The 16200-nt window shown below is 57.2% G+C and overlaps 1 protein-coding gene across 4 annotated transcripts in view; it reads left to right on the forward strand.

The window, feature by feature from the left end:
- Positions 1–15907, forward strand: part of DNAJB5 (DnaJ heat shock protein family (Hsp40) member B5) — a 16281-nt gene extending 374 nt beyond the window's left edge. The window contains exons 1-4 of one of the 4 annotated variants that reach the window (XM_027670470.1): positions 2377–2506; positions 6669–6913; positions 9149–9747; positions 13915–15907. In XM_027670470.1, the coding sequence (XP_027526271.1) occupies positions 2469–2506; positions 6669–6913; positions 9149–9747; positions 13915–14148 (1116 nt within the window). In that variant the 5' untranslated portion in view covers positions 2377–2468 and the 3' untranslated portion in view covers positions 14149–15907. Of the gene's footprint in view, positions 1–2376; positions 2507–4233; positions 4345–6373; positions 6586–6668; positions 6914–9148; positions 9748–13914 lie in introns of those variants that run through there. The other 3 variants (XM_027670474.1, XM_027670471.1, XM_027670473.1) reach the window with 3 other exon arrangements.
- The last annotated feature ends 293 nt before the right edge of the window (positions 15908–16200 follow it).

Consider the following 16200-nt stretch of genomic DNA (forward strand, 5'->3'; position numbering starts at 1 on the left):
CCCCTGCCCCAGGGGGGTGACAGGGTGTCCCTGTGGGACTGGGGTGGAGGGGAAGCCCCCTGCCCCTGAGGGGTGACAGGGTGTCCCTGTGGGATTTGGGGCGGACACGCCCCCTGCCCCCGAGGGGTGACGGCGTGTCCCTGAGGGATTTGGGGGAGACACGCCCCCTGCCCCCGAGGGGGTGACAGGGTGTCCTTGTGGGGCTGCCATGGGGTGACAAGTTGTCGCTGTGGGGCTGGGGGCGATTTGTCATCCTGCCCTGTGGGGTGACAGCGTGTCCCTATGGGCCTGGAGGGTCATGTCACCCTGCCCTGTGGGGCTGGGGGGGTCAGCCTCTCTGTGCCGTGGGGTAACAAGTTGTTGCCATGGGGCTGGGGGGGCAGTCCCCCTGCCCACTGGCATGATAGGGTGTCGCTGTGTGGCAGGGGGATGCAGTCCCCCTTCCCTGTGAGTTGACGGAGTGTCGCAGTGAGGTCATCCCCCCTGCCCAGTGGGGTGACAGGCTGTCACTGCGGTTCTGCTGTGGGGTGCCGAGTTGTTGCTGTGGGGTTGGGTGGGGGTCAGTCCCTCTACCTGTAGAGTGACAGGATGTCACTAAGAGACTGGAGGAGGTCAATCCCCCTGCCCCACAGGACGTTGCTGTGTGGCTGGGGGGTCAGTCTCACTGCCCTGTGGGGTTATAAGGGTGTTGCTACAGGGCTGGGGGCATTGGTCCCTCTGCCCATGGAGTGACAGCATGCCCCTGTGGGCCTGGGAAGGGGCACTAACCCCAGTGCACCCACGGACTGACAGTCTGCCCTGATGTGGGGGTTAAAGCTTTGCTTTATGAAGTGACTCTCCGTTGGGCTGGCAGGATCAGGCCCCCTTTGCCCGAGAGGTGACAGGGTTTTGGTGACAGGGTTTTGCTGTGGGGCTGAGAAGGGGAGCTGACCCCCTCTGTCCCTTCATGGATGGGGAGCACGAGCTAGCCACCGTGTCCTGTCACCATGGGGTGACATAGCGTCTCTGTGGGGCTGAAGGTGGGGGAGGAAGGATATCTCTGCCTCTGTGGGGTGACAGACTTTCTTGGTGGGGCTGTGGGTCAGGGTTAACTGCTCTGCCCTACATTGACCGCATGTTCCTGTGGGTCTGAAGGGGGAGGCAGGAAGGGGTTAATCCCCCTGCCCCATAGCAGTGACAGTGCATCCAAGTGGGGCTGGGAGAAAGAGGTTAACACCTCCACCATGGGGCTGCAGTACAGCCCGGTGGGGCGGGAGAGGGTGATGAGGTGGGAATTAATCCCTTTCTTATGTCCCACTTTGAAGGGAATAATGTGCCCGGTTTCAGCCATGTGGTGTGGTCAGGAAGGGGTTAAGACCCGTCACTGCCCTGTGGAGGGTACCAGTGTATCCCAGTGGGACTCAACTGGCTGATGAGAAAGTGGGTAACGTCCTCCCCAGGTGTCAGTAACAGGGTCGGAGGGACCAGCATGGAAGGGGTTAACCCCTGTCCCCAGTCGAGGTGGCAGTGTCCACCCCGAAGAGCTGGCAGCGAGATAGGAAGGGTTAACTTGCTTTCCTCTTGGGGCAGACAGCGAGTCCCACTGGAGCTGGATTGTGGCAAGGGGTCACCCCTGGACACATGTCGGTCAGTGCACTGGGTCAATGCAGGGGTGAACCCCTTCCCATGCAAGTGACAGCTCCTCACCAAGGCACTAAATGGTCCACCCCTAAAAAGGACAGCGCTTGTGGGCTTGGGAGTGGGGTTAACACCATCCCAGTGAAGTTCTTAGCTCCCCAGTGGGGCTGGACAGGGGACAGGGAGCGGTGGTGTGTGCAATGAGGGTGCTTAACCCCACCCCCACACCACTGTAAGCACCCTGGTGGGTCTGGAAAGGGGGTACCCTAAATGGGGGGGCTGCACAGGGGGGCTTGACCCCATCCCCACACAAGTGCGAGCACCCCCGTGGGGCTGGAAAGGGGGGATCCTGCTTGAGGAGACGATGGTGAGGGAAGCTTGACTCCATCCCTGCCCGGGAGCCAGCACTAGATAGGTCTGGAAATCGGGGACCCTGTCTGTGGAGGATGGTAAGAGGGGCTTGACCCCATCCCCACGCAGGAGGCAGCACCCCGTGGGCATGGAAATGGGGGACTCTCTGTGAGGAGACCCTGAGCGGGGGTCCTGGTCCGTGCCCACGCAGGAGGCAGCCGCCGACGGGGCTGGCAGTGGGGGCTGTGCCGACAGAGGCAGCGAGGGGAGGGTTAACCCCGTCCCCACGCAGGTGCCGGCACCCCAGTGGGGCTGTCGGTGGGGAGGGGGAGGCGGGCGGTGCGTGTGGGGGCTCGGGGAGGGGATGATTCATTGCGGGTAGTCATGACATTGCTGCCTGGTTGCCTGCGGCTGCCATCCAGCACGGGCACGGGTGGCTCTGCCTGCCCCGGCACGACAAGATCCCTCCAGCTCCCTGACTGAGCCCAGGATACGCTGCCATGCCGGCCATCCTGCTCTTCTGGAGCCGCGCCGAGAGGTATGCGCTCCCTCGGCACCCGAAGCCCGCCGATCCCACCCGGCACTCGGAGCGCAACGGGACCCCCGGCCCCCGGCGGCGCAGCGGGATAGGGGCTGTCGCCCTCCCGGCATTTCACTTCCCGAGGGTGGGATGCAGGAGCTGCCTGGTGATGTCCCGGCATAGCTGCCCAATTTCGTTGTGGAGCGTCCGGAGAGGATGCTCTCCGTGGCCCGCGAGTGGCGGTGACGGACGGGGGGACGCGGTGGCATTGGCTTTCCTTGGCGCGCCTGAAGGTGACTTCTCAGAAGTAGGTTTTTGCGCCGTGGGCTCGGGGGACGCACCGTCCCCATCCCACTGCCCTGCCGTCGCTGGGAGCTCCTGGTCGGTCCTGGGCGGGAGAGTGGCACTCAGAGAGCCCTTCTACCGGGGGACCGCTGCCGGCACCCGGTGAGGGGGATACATGGACCCCCGCACATCCGAAGGGGAAAGCTGGGGAGGTGCACATTGGTTAACGTGACTTTTTTCCATATCAACGCCGCCCTACTTTTCTCCCTCCCCGATTCGCCTGGCGGGTGCACAGCCCTGGGCGTCAGCAGAGTCGTTTCTGGGGACACCGAGGGGCTCCTGGCTGCTCTCCCTGCTCCTCGGCGGGGGCTGCGCGGGGGACGTGCCAGTACCGGGGCGGCCGGGCGCCTTGCGGCAGCAGGGAGGGAAGATGCAGGAGCTGACGGATTAAGCAGAAGTGTCTTAATCCGTCGGTTTAGCGAGAAAGCGTCGAGAAACCAATTAAGGGGAAAATTACAGCACAGCGAGCGACTCCATTGAAGGGTCTCTCCGCGCGCGGCTGGGAAGCGCACAAAGGACGGCAGCTCCCCAGCAGCACCGCGTCGACCAGAGCCCTTTCGGAGCCACCCTGGGAGTGAGGTCAGAGCCAACCGCGGCCGCCGGGCTGGCGAGGAGCTGCCCTTTGGGTGTGCCTGGGGAGCTGGAGGGGGAGGCTCGCCACCAGAGCATCCCTTGTCGGCGGCGGCATCCCCGGCACGAGCCGGCACCTTTCTCCCCGCCGCCCTCCTCCCACCCTCCAGCGCCTCCCGGCCGGGCGCACAGCACCTGCCGGCGCCTGCGGACAGCCGCGATGTTTAAAATAAAACTAGAGCCCTTAAAAATGACAGCTTGGACTATGAATGTGTTCGTAAAGTTTCGGTAAGTGGGTTTCCGCCTCTCGACCTTGTGTCCTCATTAAACCATCAGCGCCTGTCTCCGGCATCCCGCGGTGACCTTGCACCCCGGGATGGAACAAAAAAACCCTGGCCAGTGCCGCTGCCGGGCTGGGTTTGTTCCCTTAGATGACTGCCGAGCGGAGGGATTATGTCAAGCGATCGCTATTCAGCTGGCGCGCTCACCCAGCGGTTGCTCGGGCTGATGTCATGTGCGGGGCCGGAACAAAGATTTATTCTTTATTTAATTATTTTTTTCTTTTGGTGTGGTTGCGAGAGGAGGATGGAGGCTGGGCTGGCTCGGCAGTGCCAGGGGATGCCTGTGGTTTTCTAAGGCAGGGTGGCCGTGGCTTATCCGAAGGCATCTGCTTTGGGAGGGAGATGCAGGAATGGCTTTTCCTGGCTGAAACCCCCCACCGCTCCCGAGGGGGTTAAATGGGAAGGCAGGAGAGGATGACTGAGCAGAAGGGGGAGAGGAGCGGTGGCAAGGCGCAGCTGATCCCAGAGAGGTGGGAGGGAAGGAGGGAGGCTCTGCGGGGACAGAGTCGTGTTTTACCACCATTGTGCATGTGAGCTGAGCCTTGGGAGCGTGCCTTAACCCACCGGGTCACCCGGCAGCACCTGGTCCTCTCCAGCACGGTAAACCGCGGCACCGGGATGCATTTCGGTACAGGAATTTCCCCCTCCCTATGCCCAGCCGGACAGAGGGCTCTGGTCAGGAGAATATCCTCGGCAAGCATCCCCACCCCTGCCAAAGACCCCTTGGGCAAGACCAGAGATCTTTCGGGGGGCAACAGCGTTTGCCAGAACAGGATGTATTTTCATGGGAAGCCTGTTTTAATGTATTTTCGTATTTTCCGTGGAGTTTTGGCTGGGTGACGGGCTCCCAGTGGTGCTGCCGAGTTGGGCTGCGCGGGGTCAGAGCTGGACACTGTGGTGCTTGTGGGGGGACAATAGAAGGATTGTCACCTCTGTTGCTGGAGCCAGGGTGTGACGGGGTTGCCTTCAGTGCTGCTTGGTTTGCCCTCGCTGTGGGAGGGTCAGCATCAGCCAGACAGGGCCAAATCCTGATCCCGGTCCTGGTGCTGATCACAGGGAGCCCCTGTCCTCCACTGGAGGCTGCTGTGGGGACGGGAGGCGTTGGAGTGACCTTTTTGGGGAGGACGGTGACAAGTTAGCTCTCGGCGCTGCTGCCTGTTGCTCACCCCAGGGCCTCCCGCAGCCCCCCAGCCCCACGGGGAGGGGAGTTGGGGGTTGGCAGGGGGCAGAGCATCCCCCAGCGCCTGCGTGGGCTGGGTGCTGCCGGCGTCTCTGCGCGCAGGAGCTGCCACGAGAGACGCTGTCGGATGCTCCTTACGCCCCCAGGGACCTCCTCCCACCTCTTCTGTGCCCCCTGAGCTGCTGCACGTGTCTGCAGATGGCTCCATCTCCCCTAATTTAGCCTTAACCCCCCTCACCGTCTACCTGCTCCATGGCTGGGGCAAAAAAGAGCAGAGGTTGATGGTTTGGATGGAGGTGACCGAGTGTGGGGCCAGTTTCCAAGCCCCTGTAGGTGGTCATTGTCCAAGGCGTGGCCCAAGTCAAGTGTTGGATGCTTGGTGTGGATGCTAAGGGCTCTCTGTAACACTGTGTGGATGGATCCTGGGGGAGCACAGCCACCTTTGATTGAACTGCTGTGGTTGAGAGCTCCAACAGGATCTCAGGGATAGAGTAAGAGTGGGGAAGAACATCTGGTAGCTTGCATGGTGGTGAAGAAAAGGGTGAAGGCTCACACCCTGTGCCAAAATCCACATGCTGGAGGGGCACAGTGGGCTGAGGCTGCTCAGGGGTGTTTGGGCAAGGTGAAACCTGGACTGTAGCAGGATGTGAGCAGCAGGAGAGCAGGGAGTCTGCTGGGACAGTGCCTGGGTGGAGCAGGGCCAGCAGCAGGCACTGAACTGTAGTTTGGGGAGTGGGAGGGCAGGAGTTTGCTGTCAGATAACCAAAGGTCGAGGAGCAGTGGGAAGCGTGTTTGGAGGAGTATGGGGTTTGCTCAGCCTCTGCCTGGAGGAGCAGCCCTCCCATCTCCTGTGGCTGCTCTCTGGGTCGCTGCCACTCCAGTGGCGTGACTGGGGGATGAATTACAGCCACCGGGTTTTCCATGCCTTAGTATAGGCATAGGCATGGCCACGGCCTCGGCCCCCGCACGATGGAGCGAGTGAGCCCTGGGTTCCTGCCTTGCTGCAAGAGGCAGTTGGAGGCTCTCGGGGAGTGCAAGTCAGGCTAGAAAGTGTTGGATTTTTTTAAAACAAAAAAATAAAAAAGCCCTCCCACCATCACAAGATGTTTCTGTCTAACGGCTCTTTTCTCTCTTCGCTAAATACAAATTACGGCTCTGACAGCCGGAGGCGCTTATCTCCTCCAGCTGAATGCCAATTGCTTTCAGGAACAAAATGTTTGAAGTTCCTCTAAGGTGAAGGCGCAGCATGGTCCCTGCCACTGCTTTCAGTCTCCAAAAACCTGCTGTCATCACCCCGACTTGGGTCTCAGGTCCCCAGCTGGGAGAGAACCAGGCGAGGGGGTGGACACAGGCCGGCAGCTACATTTAGACATAGCTCAGCCCTCCTGACTCAGCCAGGGGGGATGGACAGGGACGCAGTCCTGGCCTGACGTTGGCAGTGGCGTGGCCCCTATAATAGCGCCGTGCCCCGACTCAGTCTCTCTCTCCCTGTCAGCCTCAGAGATGAGTCTCTCTATCCCTGCCGTGGGGCTCAGAAGGGTAGAACCAGAGCTGGGACACCTTCTGGCACCGGGGCTCTGACCTCTAGTGGGAAGCGTGGACTGGAGCCGGCTTTGGTGCTGCTGGCCAGCGGGACGCAGGGAGCGTCGGCTCCGCGATAAGTGCGTGCCAGTGTGTGCCAGCCCCGTCCCTGGCTGCCCCAGGGCGATATTCACCTTACGAAGAGCTGTCTTTCTGCTTTCAGGAATAAGTACTCAGCTCCCGGCAGTGTTGCTGTCATGGGGAAGGACTATTACAAGATTTTGGGCATCCAGAGCGGCGCCAATGAGGATGAAATCAAGAAAGCCTATCGGAAAATGGCCCTGAAGTACCACCCTGATAAGAACAAAGACCCCAACGCTGAGGAGAAGTTCAAGGAGATCGCAGAGGCTTATGATGTCCTGAGTGACCCCAAGAAACGAGCCGTTTACGACCAATATGGGGAGGAAGGTAAGGAAATGAGCACTTCCCACTGGGAGGCAGGAGTGTGGGGTTCAAATTGGTTTTGCAGGAGAGGGAGAGTTTTCACACACAGGTGTTCCACTGTTCCATGTCTGCTCCTCAAGTGGGACTGGTAGCCACAGAATGGGGGAGACTGAATGCTCCGCAGGTGCCAGAAATCACGTCTCATCCCCCTCCTTCCCGGGCTGCTCCACTTTTCCAGCCTGCTGCCTTGCTTCCTGGGGTGGCTGGGCTTTTCCTGCCCTCTGCCCCAAAACCCCGGGTGCGGGCTGAGAGATGGAAGTGGAAGGAGCTCACCTCCTGCATCATACCTGGGGTAACTCATTAGCTACTCTTTAACTGACCTAAATAAAGCACCAGAGAAGTATTTGCTTTTGCCCACATGCCCCCTGCGTTTGGGCACTGGTCCCGCTGTCCTCCGCGGTACAGGCTGACCTACTGGATTCAAAGCTTTTCCCAATTTAAGTAATAGGCCCTTGTTTTGAAACCAAGAGGCTGCTGTTGTCTGGTGGTTGGCATGGAGGAGGAGGAGGAGGAGGAGAGCTGCTCCAACGCAGGCAGCCTTATTAGTCGAAGATGGAAGAGTACAACCCCATTCGAGGAGAGTGCTGAATAGCATCTGCATTAATCAGCCCAGGACTTGGGTGCTTAAAAGAGCAGGAGGTTTGGCAGGAGCAGGCTGCTGGATGGAAGAGACAGCCCCTCTTTCGGGCAGGTGCATCCCCCTCACAAGCCACCAGCAGAATTAACCAGCGATGGGTTAATTGTCTACCCTTTAGTTATGTCGGGGCTATAATGGGTGCACCAGGCACAGTGATTTTGCCACCCTGTAAAATGAGAAGAGACTGTCTCAAGTGGGAAAACAGCTTTTCCCGGGAGGCCTTGATGAAATCGGACCCCACTCATGCTGGCGTCATGGGATTAAAGGTGAAACCTCCTGGCTGCACAGTCCATTAGGGACAGGGGCTCACTGGGGATTTGGCGAAATCCCCATCGCCTGCAGGCATCTAAAATAAGAGTGAGTTAAGGAAGGAGGGAAGAGCCCACCCTCGTTGCCCCATCAAGTTAAAGACCATCTCCCCCCTTGCCCCATCAGCGTTAGACGAGTCCTGGTCTGTGACCCCACACACCTTTTGTTTCCCATTTTTTGGAGCAACATGTTGGTGATTGGTATTTTGAGGAGCTTCTGGGTCCCACAGGCTATGATGGGCAAGGTGAAGCAAAAGCTCCTCTGACCCACCCAGAATATTAACTTCATCAATCAGAAGAGACCCCCAAACTTGTCCTGCTGTGAAGGGAGGTGGGGGCATGTTACGAGGGACAGCCTGTCAGAAATAGCCCTTCACTGTCAGTGGCATGCCCTGAAAATAGTCCCTGAGCTCGGCTTGGCTTAACCCTTCCCACCCCTCCTGGTCAAAAATAGCCTTGCAGAGCGTGTGTGACCTCTTTTGGGGGGGCACTTCGAATGTGCCTTGCGACCTGGGGGAGTTGCAGTGACATAAGTCTCAACCTGGGACCCAACAGGAGAGTTTCCCATGGGGAGGGTTGCCAAAAGATCCAAACCTGTGTCTTACCTGGCGTTTTATACAGTCGGTATGCAGGAGCTGCATGCCGACCTGGAAGGTTGCTGATTTCCACCTGCTCATAGGATCATGGAGGTTGGAAAAGGTCTCTAAGATCACTTAATGTCACACTGCCATGTTCACTACTAAACCATGTCCCCAGGTGCCACGTCCACACACCTTCTGAAGACTTCCAGGGACTCCCACTACTTCCATGGGCAACCTCTTCCAATGTCTTTATGTGAACAATTTTTTCCTGATATCCAGACCAAGAGGCAAGGCTATTGGGGCAGACAGGAGTGTGCTTATGGGGAAAAATGGACATGGCCTAATCAGGATATGTTTTAAATTAAAATACTCTGAATTGGGTGGAGAAAGCCAAAGAAGCCCTTCAGTAGGGACAGAGGGGACAAAACCTGAATGGAATTTGAGCTTGCTGGGTGTAGGGGCAGGACTATGTGTCATGGATAGAGGTGGTGCCTACCTGGCCCATGGTCTTCACAGGTGGCTAAGCTGGAGGGGGTGACCTGCACACCCAGGAGATAGTGGAATAACTGCCTGGAGGCCACAGAGACCATCCTCCCATCTGGAAAGTGCAGTGCCAGCACAGCATCCCCCAGCAGATGAGCCTTCATGTCTTGTCTTCCCACTTCTCTTCCAGGTCTCAAAACTGGAGGTGGCTCTTCAGGTGGCTCAGGGAGCACTTTCCACTATACCTTCCATGGAGACCCCCATGCCACCTTTGCATCCTTCTTTGGAGGCTCCAACCCTTTCGACATCTTCTTCGCCAGCAGCCGCTCCCGGATGTTCAATGGCTTTGACCAGGAAGACATGGATATGGATGACGACGACGACCCTTTCAGTGCCTTCGGCAGGTTTGGCTTCAACGGCATCAATGGGGTTCACCGGCGGCACCAAGAGTCCCTGCACACACGGAGGAAGGTCCAAGACCCTCCTGTCATTCACGAGCTCAAGGTGTCCCTGGAAGAGATCTACCATGGATCCACGAAGAGGATGAAGATCACGCGCAGAAGAGTCAACGCCGATGGCCGGACCATGCGGACTGAGGACAAGATCCTAAACATTGTCATCAAACGGGGTTGGAAGGAGGGAACCAAAATCACATTCCCCAAAGAAGGGGATGCCACCCCAGATAACATCCCTGCCGACATCGTCTTTATCCTCAAGGACAAGCCTCACTCACACTTCAAGAGGGATGGGACAAATGTGATCTACACGGCAAACATCAGTCTTAAAGAGGTGGGTAGAGGTGGTAAATCCTGCAGGCTGGGAGGTGGCACTGGGTCATGGCATTTGGGGCCACAATGGGAGTCAGTCCTTCTCCCACTCTGAATAGGAAAGACCAGGTAGGTCATGAGAAAGAAGCTGCAGATGCCAACTCACTCTTGGTTTTGGAGATGCTCAGCCTCCATGCTGGGTGTAGGACATGGATGCTGTGGTCCCTTGAGCCAGTACAGGTGGTATTTATCCATTTTCTCCCTTCTCCATATGCCTTGTTTTTCTATTTTAGCGTAGGGTATTCACATGTGGAACAGAGCCCAGATACTCTGTAGGAACAAGGGAAAACCCGCGTTGGCTGGCAAGAGTCTGATCCCTGCTCTTCTCGTATCTGAGCCTACTGTGGCTTAGTTACTGCCCAGGATGGCACCAGGTGCCTCTCCCTGTGGGCAGAGAGCAGGGTCATGTGGAGGAAGGTGATCCCTCACCCTCCCTGAGCAGTGCTTTAGCTGTTTCCCTTGGTTCTGGCTTTCCTAAATAAGGAACAAAATAAATGAAATATCCAGGCAGTGAGTAAAACTCAACATATCCAGGCTGCCAGTCCTGGAGGTCGTGGCCAGGCTGGGTGCATCAGAGCCAGCAATCTGTGTGAAGGTGGGAGAGGAAAGGGGAGATTACCTCAGTACAAGATGTGCTGTTCACTGCTGCTGCTGCTGCTGTATAACTACCATATAATAAATCCCAGCTGGCAGCTGCATTTAACATTGACGTTTTTGGCAGCTGCCATTTGCTATTCCTTTCAGACGGTAGACGCTGTCTGTCTTCTTAATGAGCTGATTTTTTTTTCCTTCCTGAAGGCAGATTTATGTTCTGAAGTGCATTTAATAGAAATAAGCTCAATGGGCCAGACCCGAGGTAGGGAAACGTGAGCTTGTGAAGTGTGCCAGCGAGTCGGGAGAGCTCTGCAGCGGCTCTGCATCCCAGCTGGGGCTGTGACAACGTGTACTGGGGGCAAAGAGGAGCCACGTGGGTCAGGCAGAAACTGGGCACTCTTGGAGCAAACTCAGCTCCAGTTAAGCTGCAAGACTCAGGAGTTCAGTTTCCCCCACAGTGTGAAGTGCAGAGGTTTATTCCTGCAGTGGCTGGTTCCTGTGGCTGATCCAGAAATACTTGGGAGAGAATGCCTTATTTATGGAGCCATGCATGCCATATCTCAGATGTTTCCTTCTGTTTGTTCCCCTTATCCATAAAATTAACCCTGAGCTGGCTGTGCTGATGTCCAGACCATGCTAGCCCAGGTTTGTGCACTGGCCAGGCTGGAGGGACTCTTACCTAGAGTTGACCTTTGAGGAGCAACTGGAGAAACCTGTTCCAGCCTCACGTGCTGTGTTGCACCATAAGTGTTGAACACTTGTGATCTCTGTAAGCAAGGCCTGCGTGCTGGCATTGGGTTTGCACAATGCAGTCACAAAGTGGAAAACTGCTGGTCCAGGCAAAATTCCTCATTTCTTTGAGCTGGAATTTCTGGTCTCCGTCCTTCCTCACCACAAGCCCGACATGCTGGGTGTCCTCATGGAGCTGCTGGCCTGGCTGCCATCCCTAGCCAGGGCTATACTCTGCTGCTTTTATCTTCTATGAGAGGAATTCCTTAAGTTCTCTGGAGCACGAGCAGGTGCTGAGACCTCCCCAGCTCTGTATGCTACCACGTCAATACGTGATAGAGTACAACCTCTTCATCGCCTGAGCCTCTGGCCATAGCCTTGAGGACTCTCCTTTCACCCTTCTTCCTTTCAAGGCTGCCTTTTTTAGCCTGAACTTTAGTCTCTGCTGCTGCCATGAGAGAGCACAGTGCCAGCAAAGCTGGCAGACAGTGGGTCCTGTGACCCCACTCACTGCTGTGCTGGAGGCCCCTCCCAGCCCCCTCCAGACCTGCTGGATGCCTGGCCAGGGCAGTGCAGGTTGCTTGCCACCTGTCTGCTGCAAAATCAGAGGTGTATGAGGGTTACTCCAGGGACTCGCCGACTTCCTTCCTAAAATTACAGGCGTGTGCCGCAGCAGGAAGCCACGGGAGGAAGGAGAGGCGTTGCTCCACCAGCAGCTGCTTCTGGCAAGAGGCAGCGCTGCCGACGGGGCCTCGTGCCCGCCTGGCTGCCGGGCTAACGCCTGCCCTCGGCACCATCCCGCTTTGCATCCTTTACCTGGCGTCACCTTCCTCGAAGCATCCACGCGTCAGCGCCCGGCTGAGACGCGACCGATGGCGACGTCCTCCCCGGCAGCTCCGCTGCGAGCGGAGGAGGACCCGGCACTGACCTAGATAGAGCTCTGCTCGCACAGCACAGCGCTCAGCTATCAAACCCAGGGTGATTTCATCCCTAGGGATAAACCAAACCTCTTTCTAGGATGCGGGGTAGCTCCCGCGGTGACTGGTGTTACTTCAGCAACCGGTTTCCCAAATGCCAGTGAAGTTGAGCAAGAGGAATGAAAAACAGGGACATACGGTGGAGGAGCGATCGCCTCGGATTCTTGCGTCTTGGCTTTGGGAAGGAAACATTAAGATCCCGTCTGCCTTCGCTGTTACCGCCCGCTCCTGCTCACATCCCTCTGCTTTCCTCGTCCACGTGTTCCCACAGGGAGTTCTTGTTCTTCTTTCCATTTTGTGGCTGGAGATGTCCTTTCACTGGCGCACGTGTAGCCGTGCAGCCCTCCGTGGCACATAGCAAGTGGGCACCAGCGAGCAAGAGGGCTCTGGCATCCTTGGGTGAGTGTAGGGCAGAAATTCCTTGATGCTAGGAGGTTGTCCTTTCTTTCCCTCCCACAACCTGCTGGAGATCAGCCAAGCACCTGCTGCTTGCACACAGCTGGCGATGGCATCTTCCTGCAGGCAGAAAAGCTTATCCCTGGAGGACAACCTTCCCAGGAGGAGGCCTGTGCAGATGAGCCGTGCAAGGAAGCAGCACCCTCTCTCCTATTCTCTCACCAGAGACCCCCAGCCGGCTCTGGCACAGACCCCTCTGTGAACCCCCTGGTGCAAAGCCCTGGTTCAGCTGCAGAAGCCATGTCCATCATCCCTGAGCCAGTGGCCGGCACGAGAAGAGATGTTTCTCCTGGTGCCTCTTGCTGCTCTGCCACTGGAGGCTCTTCCTGGGGAGGGGAATGCAGAACATTCTCCCACCTATCCCAGAAACAGCAATTGCTTCTTCTTCCCCTCCCCTTTCAGGGCGTTTTGGGAGGACTGGGACTCCCAGGACCCAGTTCAGGGCGGCAAACCTTAGCCAGCCCCCACATGGAAGCTCAGGGCTGTACCTCAGCAAACCACCCCCCACTTCCAGAAGCATCGCTCCGCAGTCCTCTCCATCAGCCTTTGCTGAAAGCCTGGAGATGATCCTGCCCACATGTACGCCAGAGCTGTCTGAGTTATTTAAGGACACGAGGATTTTCTTGCTGCATTCCCGCATCACGTGGCTCGCCAATGCAGGCCGGCGTGTGCCTGCCGCGGCGCCCACCGCTCCGGCTGCTTCCGGAGGCTGGGGTACAGCGAGGTGGCACCCCCAGCACTGGCTCCTGGCTTTGCCATGGGGATGGGTGACCCATTGGCTGGTTTCCTAGGAACCAGCCCCTTCGGCAGCCTGGCTCCTAGGAAAGCTCGGTACTGTGCCACGGCCACACCATCATCCCGCGTCAGCATAGCCTTGTGGGGGCTGTCGGTGGTGGGGATGGGGCACAGGCTGTGCTATAGATAACCCCAGCGCCAGGCAGAGCTGCCGTGCTCCAGAGGGTGACAGCTGATGAGTCGTGGTGGCATCCCATGATCTCAGCTGGATTTTCGGCTGCCCGAGGCTGGACAGGTGCTAAATTTAGCCTGTCCTGTTGCTGTGGGTGGCTTGGTGCTTGCTGGTGGTGCCTGCTGGGGAGCCCAGGAGGAGGGGAGGGAAGTCCTTCCCCCAGTGAGGCTGGGGCACCCGTCTCCTGCATGGCTTCTGCAGCCCAGTTCCTGGTGGTCAGACTGGGCTGGCACCAGCAGAGAGCTGGGCTTGCAGTGGTGAGCATCACCCCATGCTCTTGGGCATCATCCAAAGGGACCTGGGTGGTTTAACCCGGGGAGCAGCCAGTGGGGGGGTGGGGTGTGGCTGTTGGGATGCTTTGGGGTGTCAGCCCCATCTGATGGCATGTCCCCTCTTCTCCCCTCAGGCCTTGTGCGGCTGCACAGTGAACATTCCCACCATCGACGGGAGGGTGATCCCACTTCCCTGCAACGACATCATCAAGCCGGGGACAGTGAAGAGACTGCGTGGGGAGGGGCTGCCCTTCCCCAAGGCCCCCAGCCAGCGAGGAGACTTGATTGTGGAGTTCAAAATCCGCTTCCCGGACAGAATAGCTCCCCAGACAAGACAGATCCTCAAGCAGCACCTCCCATGCTCTTAGAGCCCTGGGACTCTCCTCCAAAGCAGCAATACTCCAAACGCATGTGCCACAGCACCTGGCCTGCACAGAGCCAAGGTGCCACAGCACTTTTAAATGCAAAAAAAAAGACAACCACCCCTCACACTACTTTCCCTCCCCAAAAAACCCACCCGACCCACCCCCCATCCATTCTTCTTTGCCAGTTTTCTACTCCAACAATGGGGAGTCTCCTGTCTGCCACAGGCTGCCAGACTTTTTCTTTCTCCCCAGAGGTCCAACTTTCCTGCCTCGCACGAGCGAGAGCCGTGGGCCCTTTGCCCGGGGAGGTGCGTCGCGTTGTGGGTTTTTTTATGTCACCTGCTTTTCAAGCCACTCTTTCCACAAGAGGCTGGACTTGTCGGGGTCCAGCGCAGTGTAAATAGGACTCCGCAGGATCTGGCGTCCCCGCTGCTGGTTTTTCTCTTCCCCTCTTTGATACTTGCTGCTGTTTGGGGTCCCGGCTGTCCCGCGGTGCCGATTACTCCTGCCCGCGGTGGCCCCCCCAGTAGCCGGACTATTTCTCACCTGGGACCACGGTACCGAGTCCGGCCGTGGCCCACTCTCCTGTGCCAAGCCTACACCGAGCCTCGGCAGTGCCAAACAACGGAGCATGTGGGGATGGTCCATCCAACCTCCTGCCCCTGCCTGGGGATGTCCCCGGTGCTCGTGGGCACAACCTACCTGCACCTGCTGCCCACAGGGCCCCAGCCAGCAGGAGGAGGGGGGAAAGCCCAGGGTGGAGCTTTCTTTTTTCAGATGTGTTGAGTTTGCATTGCTGCTTTTATTTTTTAAATACATATATATAGAGCTCATTAGATAAACTTCGTAAAGGTTTTTCTCTGCCTGTTTTGGGGATCCTGGCCTGATGCACCCAGGCTTTTTTGCAAGGGGGATGATTCAGCCACACGACCAGCAACCCGCCGGAGTGGGGGGGTGTGTGCGTGTGGCACTAATCTGGGTGCAAAAGCAGAGCCAAGTGTGAGCAGAGTTGTGGGTTTTACTAGTGTTTCAGGTCAACCTTAGGGATTCTAATAAGAAGAGAGAGGCGTGTGTATATATTTTTCTACAGGGACAATTCATTCAGGAGGTGTTTCTGGACATCAGGGCGGAGCTGGGAGGTGCATGAGGCAATCTGCTTGGTGGCTCCATTTTCAAATACTGTATTTTTTTAAAACCTTTGGATTTCCATCAGGAGAATTTTTATATTTCTTACCTTTCTTGGCCCACTCTGCCTCATGCCAGTTTTTTTTCCCCAGGAAAGGGCTGCTATGGAGCGGGAGGCGCGTTCGACCTGGCTTTGTACAGCTCCTATTTCACTGCAGCACCGCTGAGAAAACCCCCCTGCCAAAATAATTCCCCCCACCCCGGGAATTCGTTTTTTTGTTTTGGTTTGCTTTTTTTTTACAAAACAAACAACTAATTCACTGACTTGAAACGGGGTGTCCTTGGGGCAGGGGGTTGTGCGGGGGGTGTCCGTGGTGTACAGCTGTACAGTGTCATCCTGCGGGGCGAGGAGACCCGTGAGGCGCTGATTTAATCAATCACCCGCTTCGGCCGGCGAGGGAATGCCACTGGCTCCCTCCACTGGTCCCTGTGGAGTTCGACAGTAGAGAAATCTGGTGGACGCCGTGAGCGAGAAGACAGGCCAGCGCACAGATGCAAGCTGATTTGTTTTACTCGGTTTCAACGAGACCTGAATGTTTTATAGTGGGTTTTTTGTAATTTTTTTTCTTTTTTTTTTCTTTTTTTTCCTTTTTTTTTTTTTTGTAATGTCAGTATTGAGAGAAATAAAGAAGTATTTTGAAAAATACACTTCCTCGAGGGTGTGTTGTGATGGGAGACGCCGGGCTGTGCTGCGGCGGGCGCGGGGCTCTGTGCCAAAGTCATCACCACCATCAGCCAGGGACCTTGAAGCTGGCAGGGACAGGAAGAAGAAATTTGTTTGCAGGACATTCAGGGCCTGATAACGAGGGGATGGGAACAAAAACATGACCTGCTTGGTCACAGAAAGGCTGCTCCCCTTTGTACGTGGCC

Source organism: Neopelma chrysocephalum, unplaced genomic scaffold (assembly GCF_003984885.1).
Source record: "Neopelma chrysocephalum unplaced genomic scaffold, ASM398488v2 Primary Assembly neopelma1_96845, whole genome shotgun sequence".
Classification (NCBI taxonomy): domain Eukaryota; kingdom Metazoa; phylum Chordata; class Aves; order Passeriformes; family Pipridae; genus Neopelma; species Neopelma chrysocephalum.